The sequence below is a fragment of the Gigantopelta aegis genome, chromosome 6 (genome assembly GCF_016097555.1).
Source record: "Gigantopelta aegis isolate Gae_Host chromosome 6, Gae_host_genome, whole genome shotgun sequence".
Lineage (NCBI taxonomy): Eukaryota > Metazoa > Mollusca > Gastropoda > Neomphalida > Peltospiridae > Gigantopelta > Gigantopelta aegis.
Window position 1 is genome coordinate 47,335,429 of NC_054704.1, and position 18,634 is coordinate 47,354,062.

General features: G+C 34.1%; 1 protein-coding gene across 1 annotated transcript in view; it reads right to left on the minus strand.

Moving 5' to 3' along the window:
* Window positions 1-330: 330 nt before the first annotated feature.
* The window catches only part of LOC121374584 (serine/threonine-protein kinase RIO1-like), a 54,796-nt gene continuing 36,492 nt past the window's right edge, over window positions 331-18,634 (minus strand). The window contains exons 21-30 of the mRNA XM_041501689.1: window positions 17,374-17,455; window positions 15,926-15,969; window positions 15,072-15,193; window positions 13,934-14,018; window positions 13,165-13,219; window positions 10,072-10,228; window positions 9,551-9,618; window positions 8,017-8,121; window positions 6,671-6,767; window positions 331-1,611 (exon numbers count right to left, since the gene is read on the minus strand). Of these exons, the coding sequence (XP_041357623.1) occupies window positions 1,522-1,611; window positions 6,671-6,767; window positions 8,017-8,121; window positions 9,551-9,618; window positions 10,072-10,228; window positions 13,165-13,219; window positions 13,934-14,018; window positions 15,072-15,193; window positions 15,926-15,969; window positions 17,374-17,455 (905 nt within the window). The 3' untranslated portion in view covers window positions 331-1,521. The remainder of the gene's footprint in view (window positions 1,612-6,670; window positions 6,768-8,016; window positions 8,122-9,550; window positions 9,619-10,071; window positions 10,229-13,164; window positions 13,220-13,933; window positions 14,019-15,071; window positions 15,194-15,925; window positions 15,970-17,373; window positions 17,456-18,634) is intronic.

Sequence of the window (18,634 nt, forward strand, 5' to 3'; positions counted from 1 at the left end):
GTAGTCCAATATTGAAATGGAAATACTGCCACTTCATCATTCATCTTATTTTCATCATCTACATATTATGTTTGTGTTGTCCTAACAAAACATTTTTTGGTCTCCGTGTCTATGTTCATAATTATGCAAAACCAAAATCCAGCCTGTGCTGGTGCGGTATGCAAATTTGTTCACAATTATACATGTATTGCCCATAATTAGGCCTTATTTAGTCATTTTGTTTGTTTCTTGTTTATGCATATGTTTTCCATCCAGTTCCGTATGTGGAATGTTTATATTCAATAAAGTTTTTATCTTTATCTTTATCTTAATGACAAAGTATTCACAGCAGAACGTAACAAAATGATTTATTGTTCTCTTTGATCATGCGTGACAGATTTGTTGTAAATATACATTAGTCCACATGTGACAATACATGATAATGAATTTTTAATAAAAGTACACGAGTCCTCATGTAAGAATACATCTGTTTTTTAAGTGAAATTTACATTAATCCACATGTAAAAATACATATAATGTATTTTAAATGAAATTTACATTAATACACATGTAAAAATACATATAATGTGTTTTAAATGAAATGTGCATTATTCCACTTGTAACAATACATATAATATGTGAATGAACCTTCAGTGGATGGATGTAAGCTCAAGTCAAATGGTTGATTGATTGAATACATATAAGTGTAATCAATGAAAGTATGTTAGCCACATGTAGCAATACATATTATACATGCTTGAATCTTCAGTGGATGTAAGCATGAGTCAAATGGATGATCGATTAAATACACATAATGTGTATTAAATGACATGTATGTCAGCCACATGTAGCAATACATATTAGACATGCTTGAATCTTCAGTGGATGTAAGCATGAGTCAAATGGATGATCGATTAAATACACATAATGTGTATTAAATGACATGTATGTCAGCCACATGTAGCAATGCATATTAGACATGCTTGAATCTTCAGTGGATGTAAGCATGAGTCAAATGGATAATCGATTGAATACACATGTGTATTAAATAACATGTATGTCAGCCACATGTAGCAATACATATTAGACATGCTTGATCTTCAGTGGATGTAAGCATGAGTCAAATGGATGATCGATTGAATACACGTGTATTAAATGACATGTATGTCAGCCACTTGTAGCAATACATATTAGACATGCTTGAATCTTCAGTGGATGTAAGCATGTGTCGAATGGATGATCGATTGAATACACATAATGTGTATTAAATGACATGTATGTCAGCCACATGTAACAATACATATTAAACATGCTTGATCTTCAGTGGATGTAAGCATGTGTCAAATGGTTGATTGATTAAATACATATAAGTGTATTAAATGAAATGTATGTTACCCACATGTAACAATACATATTAGACATGCTTGAATCTTCAGTGAATGTAAGCATGTGTCAAATGGATGATTGATTGAATACACATAATATGTATTAAATTACACCTATGTTAGTCCACATGTAACAACCCATAAAACTGCATTCGTATCAGTCTGTCTTGGTTGTCTCCACTTGGTCACTAAATGCTTCATAAATATTGGCTGACAGTGTCTTCACATCCTCCAATAGCAGCAATTCCTATAAACAAACACAAATATGCATTAAATAATTATGTTATCTTGGGTAGAAAGGAAAGGATGATTTGTTATTGGCATGTGTCACATGTTAATGATTTAACTAAGAAAAAAGCTAAAACAAACTTGTAAATCTAGCTTTTTGATATAAATATATCAGAGATGCAAAACCTACATTAATCACTGGGTGTAAAACACATATGGGCTAATATAATAAGATTTATGGATACTTTTAGAGATAAAAGAAGTACAAAGCCATCAACATGTCCAAACAGTCGGCCATGTAATCATAAGAATGATATTCATTCAATAATAAAACTGAATGTCTGAAAAACTGAAACTATTAAACCATATTTAAATAAATGACTTTATTCAGTATTTGAGGTCAAATTCAACCAATTTTATGCAATTTCTTCTACATATAAAAAAAATATATGAACAAGAATTCTGCAGACTCAAATGTTTGAAGGAAGGTTTGAAGGACGGATGGTTAAAACAAATGGCCTAACAGATGACTTTGCTCCACACCAAATGTGCACCGGTCACTTGATGTGAGCCTGTCACCTCTTTATTTGTCAGTTGTTGTCAACTGCTGATATATTAAAAATTAAAAAAAAAAATCTTATTAATTAGTTTTATGCGTTGACATAATTTTTAAAAGCAGAATTATTAAACTATTGTCCCAAAACTTATAATATTGATGTGTTCCGATTGGCGTCTTAATAAAACATTCACTCTATACTAGAGTATTTTAAAACCAAACCCAAATAAATATATGATGTAATTTAACTGACCAATAACCCTTGTAGATCACTGAAAAAGGAAAATTAGTAGCCTAGTAATTATGGAAAAGGAGCGTCACTGCGTGTGTCAGGGGTTATTGCTGCTTCGAGCAGACGGCTAACAAAAGTTCGTATTATTATTATTACATATATATATATATTTTTTTATTTACTTCTATTTTAGTTTTCCTTTGGCCAATGCAGGCATGTATGGTGTATGGCGAGCAAAGTTTATGGGCAGTTTACAAAACAATACACCAATACAGGCGCATGTTCAGAAAAGTGTATAGGGGTTGGGGTCTAGATTGGCGAGTGAGGTATTTAAGTAAGGTTGGGTCGGGTCAAGTCGGGAGATGGCACACGCGCCTGCAATATTATCTTTACGGAAAAATTTACCAACGGCCCCAACGATAGCGGGTTGTTTCGTCTGCAAGCTGCAAGTTAATATTACTATGTGCTGGCGTGATTTCCAAAAAAGAACTTGGGTATAGGTTTTATCTGGGGCTGTTTTTCCCTCTAGCCCCCATTTACCTTTTTCCACTAGCTGTACCAATCTCATTATAGCCTATATGTATACTCAAAGGCAAAAGTTATTGTGACACACAAAATACAAAGATAATGGGTAAGTTTTTACTGCCGTGTATGGAACGTTATAACATGGAAAGTGAAATGTCCGAAGGTATGGAAACGAGCAATAGTCCATGAAAAGGGCGCACCTGCCATATGCAAATGAGCCACATCACTAGAGGGGGTCCAGAGCGAAGTTCACACAGTCAGTAGCGAGCGTGTCCACCTTGAGCATTGATACAGGCCTGGCACCGTTGTCTTATTGAGGCCACTAAACGCTGTGAGGGTTGCTGGCTAGAACCTGTTTCGCAGATGCGTGGTTCAGATCCATGTGTCTTGGCGAGGGGTTGTCACGGGTGGTCGGCCACTACGGGGATCCAGATTCAAGCATCCCTATGACTAGCCAATTGTCATTTTCACCGAGGCGTGGCATGACGAAATTGCATCAAACAGTTCACTAATGGTGTTTTTCTGACTTCTGGACTTCTGAAGGCTGCACAGAGTGGCAATGATTTGCGACTGAATGTCTGGCCTTTTATGGTGAACACTGGACAGGATTTCTCCTAAATATTCCATGTTTCTTGCACAAAGCATGCAATTTCTTTGAGCTGTTTCATGCACATTTTCTCTGGTTTACATCCATAAATCAATTCACAAATTTATTACTCCGAACAATCCATGTCACAGTAACTTTTGCCTTTGAGTATATGTTTACCGCCGATTTCAGCAACCACTGCGGGTCGTTTCGTCTGCGAGATGCTTTGTTAATATGAAAATGTGTGTTAGCGTGATTTTCGATAGGAACTTGGGTACGCAGGCCCATAGGAATAATATCCGGGGGTGAGGGCTGGAGCACAATCTCTAATGGCGGGGGAGGGGGGGGGGGGGGGCGACGGACGGACAATATAAGCCAAATTTTAAAAATCTTTATTTATATATAGTAGGACCAAACCGAAAAAGAAAAAAAGACCTGATATATGAAATTAAGTTTGTGGCTAATATATAATTTAAAACATAATAATAATAACACTTCTGAGAATGCAACCATATTTCAGTCACCATCCGTGACGATCTGTCAAACTAGCCAAACCATTAGTACTGTTACCAAATCATAGTTATTAATTATGCTTATCTGTAACAATAATGGCACAATGACGGTTGTTAAGAGTACTGCAGGGGCAATATTATGCTATTCACATACGGTGGGTGTCTATGGAAAATGTACACAAAAGGTCCGCCAGATTCATATTCAACCCCCATTCTCTTGGTCAGACCACGCACTGTTCGTACTTGGTGTGTATTCCTTTTCCAGGTGGTTCGGTAATATGGATCAACCAAATACTTATTTAGTATTTACCGCCTATATACATGTACATGTTTGTTGTGTATACAGTCAGCCCTCGTTAGCTGAGGCCATATACACGGCAGTTATTCGGGGGATGCGCGTCACATGACTCCAAAAATAATACGTCACACATCTTCGCTCCAAATTGCCATTGTGAACCGTCGACATAATTCAATTATTTTTACAAAATATCAGTAATAAGTGGGTCATGGTAGTTATGTAGATGGTTAAATAAAGTACTTTTAGCGACAAATCAAATGTCTATATTTTCAGATAATACCTTGCTAGGTCATTAATTAGGTCAACCATCCGTGACTGAGTGCCTTTAAGCAGACGGTCTTATTTTACAAAAAGGAGTGTGTATATATTTCGTACTTTGTTTCTTTTTTCTTTTTCAGATATTTTTGCATTATTATTGTTATTATTTTATTTTTTTTAATCGTTTTGGCATCGTCTTTGTAATTTAAAAGCAGTTGCTATAGGTAGTTGTAATTAAGTGAAAGATCGTTCATTTAAATGTGCAACTTCCCCCCTTTGAAGTAATAACCATACCCATCATGTCACGTAGCATGTGCGTGTTTGTACAGTAAAGGTCAGTTCATGAACTTTATTTTTATTAGGTCGACACATTGTAAACGAAAAAAGCGTTGAACGAATGGGCACCAAAACGTGAACTGTTAAAACCACACCGATTTCACTGAAAATTAGTATTAGGTTTGAACAGAAGCAGAACTGGGCGAGTCACTAACAAGATTCGGCAATGAAGTAGGCCTATGTATCTAGCTTATACGTACCCCTCAAAGTAACTACTGAACACTCCCCAAAGTGGTCAGACTGAGCCCACAGCTAAAAGCTGATGGGGAATGGCAGGTGTGTGGCATGGATAGCCACAAGAGATAAGCACATGTTGCAGTTGGAGAGACAAGGACTGGGATGAGGATGTGGGCAGCGAAAGAAGTTGAAAGATAGAGGGAGTTGCCAGATCGGGTTAAAAATGACAGATTCAAAGGAGAGAAAGGAAAGGGGGCAGTGAGATAAAACAAAATTACCACTGAGCTTGGCATGTTTCATTTATAAATTGTACACAAAAGTACTTTGGAATTTTGTTCTTTGAATACACATAGATTCCATGCAAATCCTATTTGGAGATTGATTCATATTTTGAGCCCTGTACAGTAATAATTTACATGTAATTACTATTTCAGACAAAATTCTATTTTTGTTTCACTTGCAGTTGAAAGTAACAAATCCAACCAGTACAGGAAAAATAACAGCAAAGCAATGATATATTTTTATATTATTCGATCTCCCCTCTCACAAATGAAATTAATTTTTTTATTGCTGCGACAAGAGTCCCATAGGCAAAAGCAAGCTTCTTTTTTTCTCTCGATTTCACGTTTTTTTTCTTTCTTTTTTTTAAGTAAACCGCAGGACCCTCCCTCCCCCATACGCTCCTTTTCATTGTTTGTTTATTGTAATCGTTTTCCTTTTCAATGATTTACAAGGGTTGTTGGTAAATCAAAATTTATTATTTAATAATTAGTTCCAGTGTAGAGTGAATGCCTTGCAATCAAGATTTAAAATTCACGTCAACTAATAAAGATAAATATTTTTTTTTTTTTTTTTTTTTTTTTTACAATTCATAATGTAGGGGCTGTTGACAGCTACCGAAAACAACGATACAGGCTCACGAAAAAATGTCTAACAGGAACTTTTTTATATCCTCTTGGTAGGAAAGAAAGAAAGAAATGTTTTATTTAACGACGCACTCAACACATTTTATTTACGGTTATATGGTGTCAGACATATGGTTAAGGACCACACAGATTTTGAGAGGAAACCCGCTGTCGCCACTACATGGGCTACTCTTCCGATTAGCAGCAAGGGATCTTTTATTTGTGCTTCCCACAGGCAGGATAGCACAAACCATGGCCTTTGTTGAACCAGTTATGGATCACTGGTCGGTGCAAGTGGTTTACACCTACCCATTGAGCCTTGCGGAGCACTCACTCAGGGTTTGGAGTCGGTATCTGGATTAAAAATCCCATGCCTCGACTGGGATCCAAACCCAGTACCTACCAGCCTGTAGACAGATGGCCTGCCACGACGCCAATGAGGCCGGTCCTCTTGGTAGGAGTCACAGTCTAGATGCAATTATCGTTGGCCAAAATATTTTGATGAAAAATTAATTGAAAAAAAAAAGGCATGTGTTGAGGTGAGCATACTGTATATCACTGTGTATTAGCCAACTTTCAAGTCTTAAATGCCATCATGAGAAGATGCCATCATAAACCGAGTCAACAAAAAAGTCTTAAGAAAATACAATAAAATATTGGCGTGTACGGAAATGCGATACTAGTTATAGTCACCTGCATCAGAGGATTTGGTGCATCACAACACAACTTGTACAGCAATGTGTCTACCACTGGAACCAGCTTGGCTAGAGGAATTGTAACGTCATGTAAACTGAAATGAAAACATCACATCAATATTAATAGTTGAAAATAAAATAATCAAGACTGTTTTTAAAACTCCATCATCTCTCTCTAAAGAGTTAAAAGTTTATTTTGTTTAACGATGCCACTAAAGCATCAGCTGCTGGATGTCAAACATTTAGTAATTTTTACATAGTCTTAGGAAATCTGCTACATTTTTCCATTCTCTCTCTAGGTAGTACTAAACCAAATAACTTCCGGCTGGGTCAAAGTGCGAGATGCACCGAACTTTTGATAGAGAAGTGAACACCACAAGTCCTGTGATTGGTTATAAATGTGAGTGTGTTGGTTGTAAAAAAAAATAGTTTCATCTGGGTAAAAAAAAATAGCAATTTTATTTCATCTAGTACCAATGTGTCAAGTAGCCTTGTGCTTGAAACATGTATGGGGTACCTGTAAAAAAAAGTACTTGAATTTTGTGCGAAACTAGGGTAGTCGTAGACGCTACCAGTTATCTCAGAAACGAGCAGCTTGACCCCCATTTTTTTCTGATTCATTTTATGTGTAAGGGGTGGTAGTATTTATATCCGTGGCGTTTATGTCGGTTGATACGTTGCAGGTAGGAGTTTTAGCCACATATGTTACTATTGTCGTCTATGGGATTTGATTTGGTAGTATACACCCTCTAAAAGAATTCCAGAATAACAGATGTGACAAAGATACAAGTGTGTAGAGAAACCTGGATTAAGTGACCAACAATGTAAGGATGAAAAGGTGGTCTCTTAAAAGAGTTGATTCATCCTGACAGGTCTATTACTTTTGCTACCATATATTGAAGAGAAGCATGAATTAAAATAAATTAATCTCTCATATTTTGTACAGTCATATAATTAATTTGAACAGTGTTTTCTTCTGCTGCTTCCAATACATACTGGAGGGGTGGGATGTAGCCCAGTGGTAAAGCGTTCGCTTGATGCACGGTTGGTCTCGGATCGATCCCTGTCAGTGGACCCATTGGGCTATTTCTCGTTCCAGTCAGTGCTCCACAAATGGTGTAACAAAGGCCATGGTATGTACTATTCTGTCTGTTGGATGGTGCATATAAAAGATCCCTTGCTGCTAACTGAAAAGAGTAGCCTATGAAGTGGTGACAGCGGGTTTCTTATCTCAATAGCTGTGTGGTCCTTAACCATATATCTGACGCCATATAATCGTAAATAAAATGTGTTGAGTGCATTGTTAAATAAAACATTTCTTTCTTTCTTTTTTCCAATACATACTGTGAAGTAGGTTTGGTTTGATGCTTGTAGTGCTCTGCAAGGCAGTCCATGTACGACGAGAAGCCTCGGTCAAGACAGTTCTGTAACACGGCATGGAAATCAGTACTGTAACAGAGAAAAAACAAAACAGAACCTCCATATTAATAGTAACTTTTGTAACAAGTATTCTAATTGAATAGGTTTGTAACACAGCATTTAATTGGAACATTGTAATAAGTATTCTAATTCAACATGTTTGTAACACACAGGGCTTCTACTCTAGAATGTTTATCAAATCCACTCGCCATGGGATTAGTGATTTTAAAATTTTACTAGCCATGATTAAAAATTCACTAGCCCTACTTTAAGTTAATAAAATTTTACTAAATAATAGTAATAATCAGATATGTCACCTGACAGCGAGATGGAGCTTAAAAATACTAACATTGGGGGGGTTGGGGTGGGGTTAGAATATTTATATTTACAAAATAGACTTAACTGCAACATTTGACCAAAAAAAATCACTAGCCGTCGGGCAAGGCAATAGTATTTATTTACTAGCCCAACATTGAATATCACTAGCCATGGGAGTGGGGCTACCATAATCTAGAAGCCCTGAACACAGCATTCAATTGGATCATTATTAAAACTTGAGAGAGTAAAACTACAGATATACTGCTGCATATAATGGATGTCAAAATACACCATAACTTGAGCAAACAACAGACAAGTTACAGTGCATGTTAAACATTGTTTGGTAACCAGAATGCTATCGTAAAGTCTAACTACTGCCTAAAGAGTTCAGAAAATATCAAAGCAATCGGAAATATACGTTTTAATTAGGCTGTCTTACACACCCATTGGTGAGGACACCATTTGTTATTTATGATAAATCACACTAAGAAAAACACACGTGTGATATCGGTTTAAGTGTCATGGGTAGATATCCCAGGCAGGTGAATTCAGACTGCCTGGGACTGCATGCTGGAATCTTTATATTATATTTTGCACTATATTCTCCCCCATAGTGATCCTTTACATACCGGTAGGGCAAATGCCATTATTTGTTTTCAAGACACAATTTTTCAGTGGAGATGGTAGTTTTTATAAGCAACTATGCATGATTCATTCTGGTTACCACTATTATTATTAACAGTAATAATGACTAATTTTCTATTTAAAACCAAACTTGTCTAAATCTTATAAAGTAAAATAATGCAACAACCCTTACAATTTAGAAAATGTTTACAGGAAAAAAACATGACATGGAAAAAACTTCAAATGTAGTCCACAGCAAAAACAACTGCCATGGGGAATTTTAAATAAAACTTTATATTGAAATTAGTTTCCGGCATACTTCGTAATTCACCCGAATCATTTTGTATACCCTCGGCATAATCCCGAATGTTTTCACATTCTTTTCAAATCACTGGCATGATTTTGCAAGTAAGGTTTTGATTGGTCGAATGAAAGGTCAACTGGGGTGCTGTTAGATCAACAGGTAATAGTAATTAACCAGTGGAGCTAATTTTAATTAGATTGTGACACAACATACCTTTCTATTATATCCCTAGTTTCATTAACTAGTCGATCATATATCTGATCCTCTTGACTTCTCATTTCCTGTGACAAAAAAATAACAAAACAAAATCAATTTATCATTTTACGTACTGATTTTATTCTTACATATACAAATTTGCACAGCTCTAAGTATTGTGTAATTCACATGATTTTATCAGACCATAACATTTTTGATGTGAAAAACAAACAAAACATTTTTATCTAGTATATTAATAAAAGTTTTTCATTATATAAACTTTTTAATATCTTTTTGTAATCAGATGGATACAACTCGATTATATACTAAGAAATGCCCAAATTAATGAGACATCATTTGCTAATATGAAATTAACCAATCTTGCAAGTCCTTTGTGAAATGTATTAATAAAAAGATAAGAGATTAACTACCAAAACAGTTACTTTTTACTGTGTTAGAAAGCAGTACTGTTTTATTGGCATCTCTAGGGTTAACCTGAACAAACTAATGAAAAATTATGACTGCAAGGTCTCACTTACCATGCTGATAACTTGTTCCCCAGGAAGCATGTACTGACAGAGAGGCATTGTGGGAATGTGGCAAATCAAGTCGGATCTTCCGCATTCGATGCGTTCTCGAATGTGTGTCATTATACCATGAATATTGGTCAGTGATATACCTTGTTTTAATGATAAACTGTGAAGAAAAAAAAGTGATACATTTGCTCTAAATAAATCAAAAAGATAATAAAGTTACACTCTCATTAAAAAGAATATCAAAATACAGTCGCTAAGGCAGTGGCTACTTAATAAAATTTCATCACTGTTTTTTAAAATTTGCAGTTGGTGAATTGACAAGTAGCAGAGCTAGCTAACATAAATTTGGATGAATATATTACAGAAAGGGGATACTGCATTATATTTAAGTATGGTTTAAACAATATTTATTCCCAAAGCTAGCTAACATAAATTTGGATGACTATATTACAGAAAGGGGATACTGCATTATATTTAAGTATGGTTTAAACAATATTTATTCCCAAAGCTAGCTAACATAAATTTGGATGACTATATTACAGTAAGGGGATACTGCATTATATTTAAGTATGGTTTAAACAATATTTATTCCCAAAGCTAGCTAACATAAATTTGGATGACTATATTACAGTAAGGGGATACTGCATTATATTTAAGTATGGTTTAAACAATATTTATTCCCAAAGCTAGCTAACATAAATTTGGATGACTATATTACAGTAAGGGGATACTGCATTATATTTAAGTATGGTTTAAACAATATTTATTCCCAAAGCTAGCTAACATAAATTTGGATGACTATATTACAGAAAGGGGATACTGCATTATATTTAAGTATGGTTTAAACAATATTTATTCCCAAAGCTAGCTAACATAAATTTGGATGACTATATTACAGAAAGGGGATACTGCATTATATTTAAGTATGGTTTAAACAATATTTATTCCCAAAGCTAGCTAACATAAATTTGGATGACTATATTACAGAAAGGGGATACTGCATTATATTTAAGTATGGTTTAAACAATATTTATTCCCAAAGCTAGCTAACATAAATTTGGATGACTATATTACAGTAAGGGGATACTGCATTATATTTAAGTATGGTTTAAACAATATTTATTCCCAAAGCTAGCTAACATAAATTTGGATGACTATATTACAGTAAGGGGATACTGCATTATATTTAAGTATGGTTTAAACAATATTTATTCCCAAAGCTAGCTAACATAAATTTGGATGAATATATTACAGAAAGGGGATACTGGGGTTTAAACAATACCCAAAGCTAGCTAACATAAATTTGCATTATGCATTATATTTAGTATGGTTTAAACAATATTTATTCCCAAAGCTAGCTAACATAAATTTGGATGAATATATTACAGTAAGGGGATACTGCATTATATTTAAGTATGGTACAGATTTATTCCCAAAGCTAGCTAACATAAATTTGGATGATATATTACAGAAAGGGGATACTGCATTATATTTAAGTATGGTTTAAACAATATTTATTCCCAAAGCTAGCTAACATAAATTTGGATGACTATATTACAGAAAGGGGATACTGCATTATATTTAAGTATGGTTTAAACAATATTTATTCCCAAAGCTAGCTAACATAAATTTGGATGACTATATTACAGTAAGGGGATACTGCATTATATTTAAGTATGGTTTAAACAATATTTATTCCCAAAGCTAGCTAACATAAATTTGGATGACTATATTACAGAAAGGGGATACTGCATTATATTTAAGTATGGTTTAAACAATATTTATTCCCAAAGCTAGCTAACATAAATTTGGATGAATATATTACAGAAAGGGGATACTGCATTATATTTAAGTATGGTTTAAACAATATTTATTCCCAAAGCTAGCTAACATAAATTTGGATGAATATATTACAGAAAGGGGATACTGCATTATATTTAAGTATGGTTTAAACAATATTTATTCCCAAAGCTAGCTAACATAAATTTGGATGAATATATTACAGAAAGGGGATACTGCATTATATTTAAGTATGGTTTAAACAATATTTATTCCCAAAGCTAGCTAACATAAATTTGGATGAATATATTACAGAAAGGGGATACTGCATTATATTTAAGTATGGTTTAAACAATATTTATTCCCAATTATAATGCTGGTTGGGGATTGGCCAACAGGCAAAATGTCTATATCAAAGCCTCTCCCTACAATTTGAAAATGTAATTCAGGTTTATACAAGATGACAGACAAATGGTAAATTCAATGATTCCAAATCTTAAAGACATATTGAAGAATTAAAATATGTTGGACATATATAAATTACACATTATACAGTATTAGAAATCATAATATATGCTAAAATATGCCACAAGGAGGACTTGTAACAATAAAATGACCATACCTGTCAAACAATGGTAAACATAACTGCAGGAAAGGAATACACCACTCAGTAAAACAAGAGTGCCGGTGAGGTACATGATACGCCCATCAGGAGTGTTACCAAAAACCATAGATATTAATGAATATGTTACGGGCATGATTCAATTCTAATTATAGACAAATTATTTGATTTATTTGCATATTGTTAATGTATTAGTAATTGTATGGGACACACTACCATCCCAACTTGTTCCTATATGTGAGGTTTGGTGGTCCTGTATGTATCTGTATGCAAAATATGTTCCAGACAAGGATTTACTGTTATGTGCATTAGATCGTGAAAAGTAGGTCACAGTGACCTAGTAATAGTACGCAACACACCACCATCCCAAATTGTTCCTACATGTGAGGTTTGATGGTCCTGTATGTATCTGTATACAAAATATGGTCCAGACAAGGATTTACTGTTATGTGCATTAGACCATGAAAAGTAGGTCACAGTGACCTAGTAATAGTATGCAACACAACACCATCCCAAATTGTTCCTACATGTGAGGTCTGATGGTCCTGTATGCAAGATATGGTCTGAACAAGAAACAGTTAACAGACGGACGTATGTATGTACAGACATACAGACAAAGCCATACCATAATACGACCCATCATAGATGGGCATATAAAAATATTTCAGACTAAATGTTAAATCCAAATAGTTCACCTGGATATCTCCTTAGACACAACCTGTTGTATGTAGAGTGCTAAATCTTTAAGACCTGAAATATAAAACAAAACAAATTAAATTAATACACCTGTGAGAATTTTTAATCTGCGGAAAGACATATTTGTAAATAATTTTTCTAAAATAAGACACATTTGACCCATGACGCTTAAAAAATGCATTCTGAAACAATAAAAACAAAACATTTTCAACTCCAACTGCAGCATTAGTAAGTTAATATGTGTACGTGATGGTGTCATATCTATTATTAACAGCAGCTATATCCTTTATATGTATTATAATGAATTCATGTACAACTATGATGTCAGGTGTCAATACATTTTTACGGTTAAAGGGACAGACCCTAGTTTCAACCCGTGAAAATTAACACTAAGTTTATTTAATCTACAAACATGTAACACATTTGGATAAAGTTACAATTGAGTGAAACATGAGTCTGTGACTTTGAAATGGTGAAATACCCTCTAAAAATAGACTAACACTCTACTCCATAACTGTTACTTTTCAGAAGCACATGCATTTTTAAAAATAAAATAAATACATTTTGTGATATTAAAAACACCAGGAACACCAAAAACACTTCGAATGTATGAAAATTTATAATCTAAACCATAACATCTAAGTAAAGTATGATTTCAGTTATCAAAAATGGCTATAATAGTCAAAAATATGCCTTAGACTTTAAAAACTAGGGTATGTCCCTTTAAGCTGAGATAATGTTTTTGATGCAAGTCTGCCGATTACTTACCCTGATTGAGAAAATACTTGACGAGAGAAAGATAGCGCTGCTGAAGATGCTGCGGTGCTAACACTGCTTTACCATCATGACTAGCCTGCAATAAAAAAAAAAAAAGAATATTTGGTTCATGACACCTCGGCACATTTTAAACTATGGTTATTTGGTGTCTGATATATGGTTAGTTTGACACTTGGTGAAGACAGAAACAGAGGGAACCAGCTGCTACCAGTCTACTCATACTACAAAAGCATCAAGTGATCTTTTATATGCCTATTTCCTATAGGCAGGGCAGTTCATACCACATCCTTTGATGTACCAGTCATGGGGCCCTGGTTGTTCAGTAAAGAAATAAAACTATCTGTTATCTATATTACGTATAATGAACAATATAAAAACAATGATTTCTTTCGTTTCATCCAACTGAAATCAGTAAACAGAAAAAAACAATCATAACTTGCATTTATATCATTAACTACAATTGTAGGTCATATATGAAATGAAATTAGACTTTCTATATGAACAATAAATACTATAATTTATGACAATGCTGTATAACATGAATATTACTTAAAACTACTACTTTTGAATAAAAGATTCCCACTTAACTTTCTGTCAGTGCCTCAGAAACACAAACATTTTAATAAAAGCAGCCTAGATTTAATTGCCTTTTGCACATAACCTAAAATTTATAAATAAAATCAATTAAATATCAATTAAATTATTAATGTCATTATATGAACAGTCAATAAAGTTCAAATGTATACTGTTTGATATACGATTCCAAAATGGATTACTCATAGTGATTTGGTAAAATATAAACTTACCATTTTGGTTCTTATAGATTCTAATATCATAACCCCTACCTTCTCCGATCGACCTTTACAAAACTTTGAAATATATTGTTACTTCCGGCATGAATTTTGGCAAATACAGTAAATACTCCCAAAACCGGACCCTCTGTAAACAGGAATTCCCTCAAAATCGAATGTTTTTCAAAGTCCATATTTAAATATTAGTACAGGACAAAACCTCTTTAAACTGGATACCTCTTTAAAACTGGATTTTTTTAGGTAGTCCCTTGGGTGTCTGGTTTAGAGGTGTTTCATTGTATATATATTGACGATGAAATACGTTGAATTTGACTTACTGTTTTATTTCCACCTGAGAGGCTGTCCAGATAGATGTACCCTCCGATGATGTTGAGTTGTACCCGCAGTAATAAGGACATGATGCTGCATCCATACACAGCTGTGATGGATCGGGTAAAACCTGCAAACAGATGCCTTACTTACACACGGTTCATAGCCTTAAAGACCAAACAAATTCAAAGACTTTTACCTACCATTTTCAAAGACTTTCAAAGACTTTTACACAGCAGTCAGAGACAATAGAATGCAATAAAAATACCAAATCAGTTCATTTACATTGTTATCCATGGCAACAAATTGTTGGTTTTTTTTACATGACAGGTTAAACCTTTAACTGGAAAATATCAAGTGCATGCAGCTGTAAAAGATATCATCCAGGGGCCTAGCTTCCATATATGCAGGTACACAGCTGCGTACCACCTGAGATTACAATTTATTTTTTAAAATTAAAATATATGATGTAAATGTACAGCCAATAGCATTTTATTCCATCGCCGAAAAAGTCTGCATACCACCTGAAAATCCCAGGCTAGACCCCTGTCAACATTGCTTTGGCTATAATTTGGGAGAATTTAAAGACTTTTATTACAATTCAAAGACTTTGAAAGACCTAAAAGTATTTTTTTCAAATTCAAAGATTTTCAAGGAATTTAAAGACCACTATGAACCCTGTTACACTAATGCTGTGTCAAAACAGTCAGTTGGTTTACTGCAACTGAGTATCTTTTTTTTAAAGTTTAATATGGAAAATAATTATCAGATTCTGGGGTTTGTTTTATAACAAACATTTGCTCTTATACTCTGGCAGTAATAGATGTTTGAATATACTACTGCATATTCTAACAGTACTTACTCAGTATTTTTAATTCTTCCCACAGCTGAAGCTTATTTGATGGACTGAAATAAAAATTTAATTTAAAAAAAAAAGGATTAAAAACTAAAAACAAAAATCAATTATATAAAAAGAAACAACAACAACAACAACAACAACAACAAAAAAAAACCCATCCCCTTTCTTCTCCAAACAGTTACAGGTCAAATAAGCAGATCTGTCATTGAAAGCCAAGCAAATTTATAGATCTAGCCATATTATTGAGTTTTCAGGTCTAGCAAGAGGGGATTGGACGTAGCCCAGTGGTAAAGCACTCGCTTGATGCACGGTCAGTCTAGGTTTAATACCCATTACTGGGCCCATTGGGCTATTTCTCATTCCAGCCATTGCACCACAACTGGTATATCAAAGCCAGTGGTATGTGCTATATTGTCAGTGGGGAAAAAAATGTAGTGGGTTTCATATATAGGACTATATGTTAATATTACCAAATGTTTGATATCCAACAACCAATGATTAATAAATCATTGTGCTCTAGTGGTGTTGCTAAACAAAACAAACTTTAACTGTAGCAAAACTTCTGTTTGTTACCCCCAACAAAATAAATAAACATCCTGCTTGTTTCTGGGGTTTTAAAACACTATAATCTTACCGTGACATATTTTAAATATAAAGCATTATATGGATAAATACATTTGCAAAGACCTTTTGGTGAATTATTTCCAATTTCGTTAGGCTGTTGGAACAAATAATAAATTTGTGCATATAGAATTATTTTCGACAAAAATAGATATTGATATACTACATGTATAAAACTTTACAATGTTATAGCCAGGCATTGAAATAAGTCGAGAACGGTCGTTCAGGTTACAGGGAGGTTACCACATGTTAGAGCAGTCGAGAACGTAAACCAGGCAATGCATTCAGGACTTCTGCGTTTCATTATCTCGTCAGGAATTGCATCGATGTTCGCGCGCAAGTCACTCCGCGTTTAAGCAGCGTCCACTAGATGAATTTATGTCCGCGTTTTGTTTTCTCGTACAAAATTGCACCGATGTTCGTGCGCACTTGTGCAATTGCAAAGCAAATTTTGGCAATCCGCGTTTAAGCAGCGCCCACTAGATAAATTTACTTCCGGATTTCGTTTCTCGTACTGATGTTCGCACGCACCATTACAATTTCAGAACGACCGCGTAGTAGTAACAGGAATTCAATTCTAACTTTCATATAGTTGTGGAAACCTATAGGTTACTAGGTTATATTTTGTGGTAACCTGTAAATGGGTTACCAGACACAATGCTTATTTCGATGCCTGTATAGAGATATTAACCTTCTAAGTAAGAACATTTAAGTAAATTGTAATTTTAATAACAAAAACATATTTTATTTGCCAAAACCTTTTAAAATGGCTATAAACTCAGGATAGTCCCTTCAAAAAAAATAAAACAAAAGTGACAAAAACAACCTACTTTGATTTCAACATTGCAGTAACAGGTTCAGAATTGAGGATTCTCTCCACATTTTCTCTTAGGTTTGGCAGCATTGATAAAACTGTAAACAGAACAGTTGCAAACACTAGTAATGGAATTTGCTAACAATATCCACATACTGTAATTTATTATATACATAGCCATGAAATATATAGATCTACAGACACAACCATAAAAGTGATATTTGGTGAGTCATAATTTCACTGCATATTAGTTCAGACCTTGCTTTATAAGGTGTGCAGGTGCGATCACGCTCGTACAGCGCACGTAATTCCAATCTGACGAGTGTGAAAAACAGTGCATGTTACACTCAACAGCGCATGTAAAATAGATGGGTATATTTATTTCAACTGTTTACAAAAATCAACAGTTTTCATAGCTCATTTAGCTGATAGGAAGGTCTTTTTATTAAAACAATAAAAATAAAAAACATGGCAGTGGCTTCCATGCAGTCATTAAACTGGTATTTCTCTTTGTTGATCAAATTAGGAAATACTGGTTTAATAGACAATTTTGTAGACGTACCAGTCAAAATCCAATCGGAGCTACACTGCTTTTTTATTTATTTTGGAGAGTGATTTTTTATTCTCCTTAGCATATTGAGGTGTGCGATTTTCCACTCGCCTATAATTTTCAAAAACCAAGGACTGTTAGTTCCAGTGAAAATATACAAATCAGGCTTCAATTATCTCCCATGTAAATTATTACAATCTAATTATTGAGGTCAGTGTTGCTTCATTGTTTTTTAGTTTGATGATTACCATCCATCTGATCATATTTGGAATTATATACTTTTAATTTAAACATTTATATTTGAAAAAAAAATGGATATGAAGTGCAATGATGGTAAAATATCTAAAACTGATTGTGTACAAAGCCAATTAATGGTGGCACAATGTACTGTCATTGAATTCAACTTTGATTTATGTTTTGTTAAGATTTTTTGATGATCACTTTGTTAGGTATGTTTTCACAGCAAAATTATTAAATAATTATTAATTTAACTGTCATTAAATAAAAAAAATTGACTGAAATTTCTTTTAAAACATCCATGGTCGAGTACTAGTAGTTTCCACTAAAGTTCCACCAGAAGATTGCATAAATATATCATGGTGTCACGTGTTTTCAATCAGACTAGTGAAAGATATTAACAAAAAGTGAAAGATATAGTCGGAAATGAGGAAAGATGTATATAATAAATAGACCATTTCATGGTGGGGTTTTTTCAATATGATTTTTA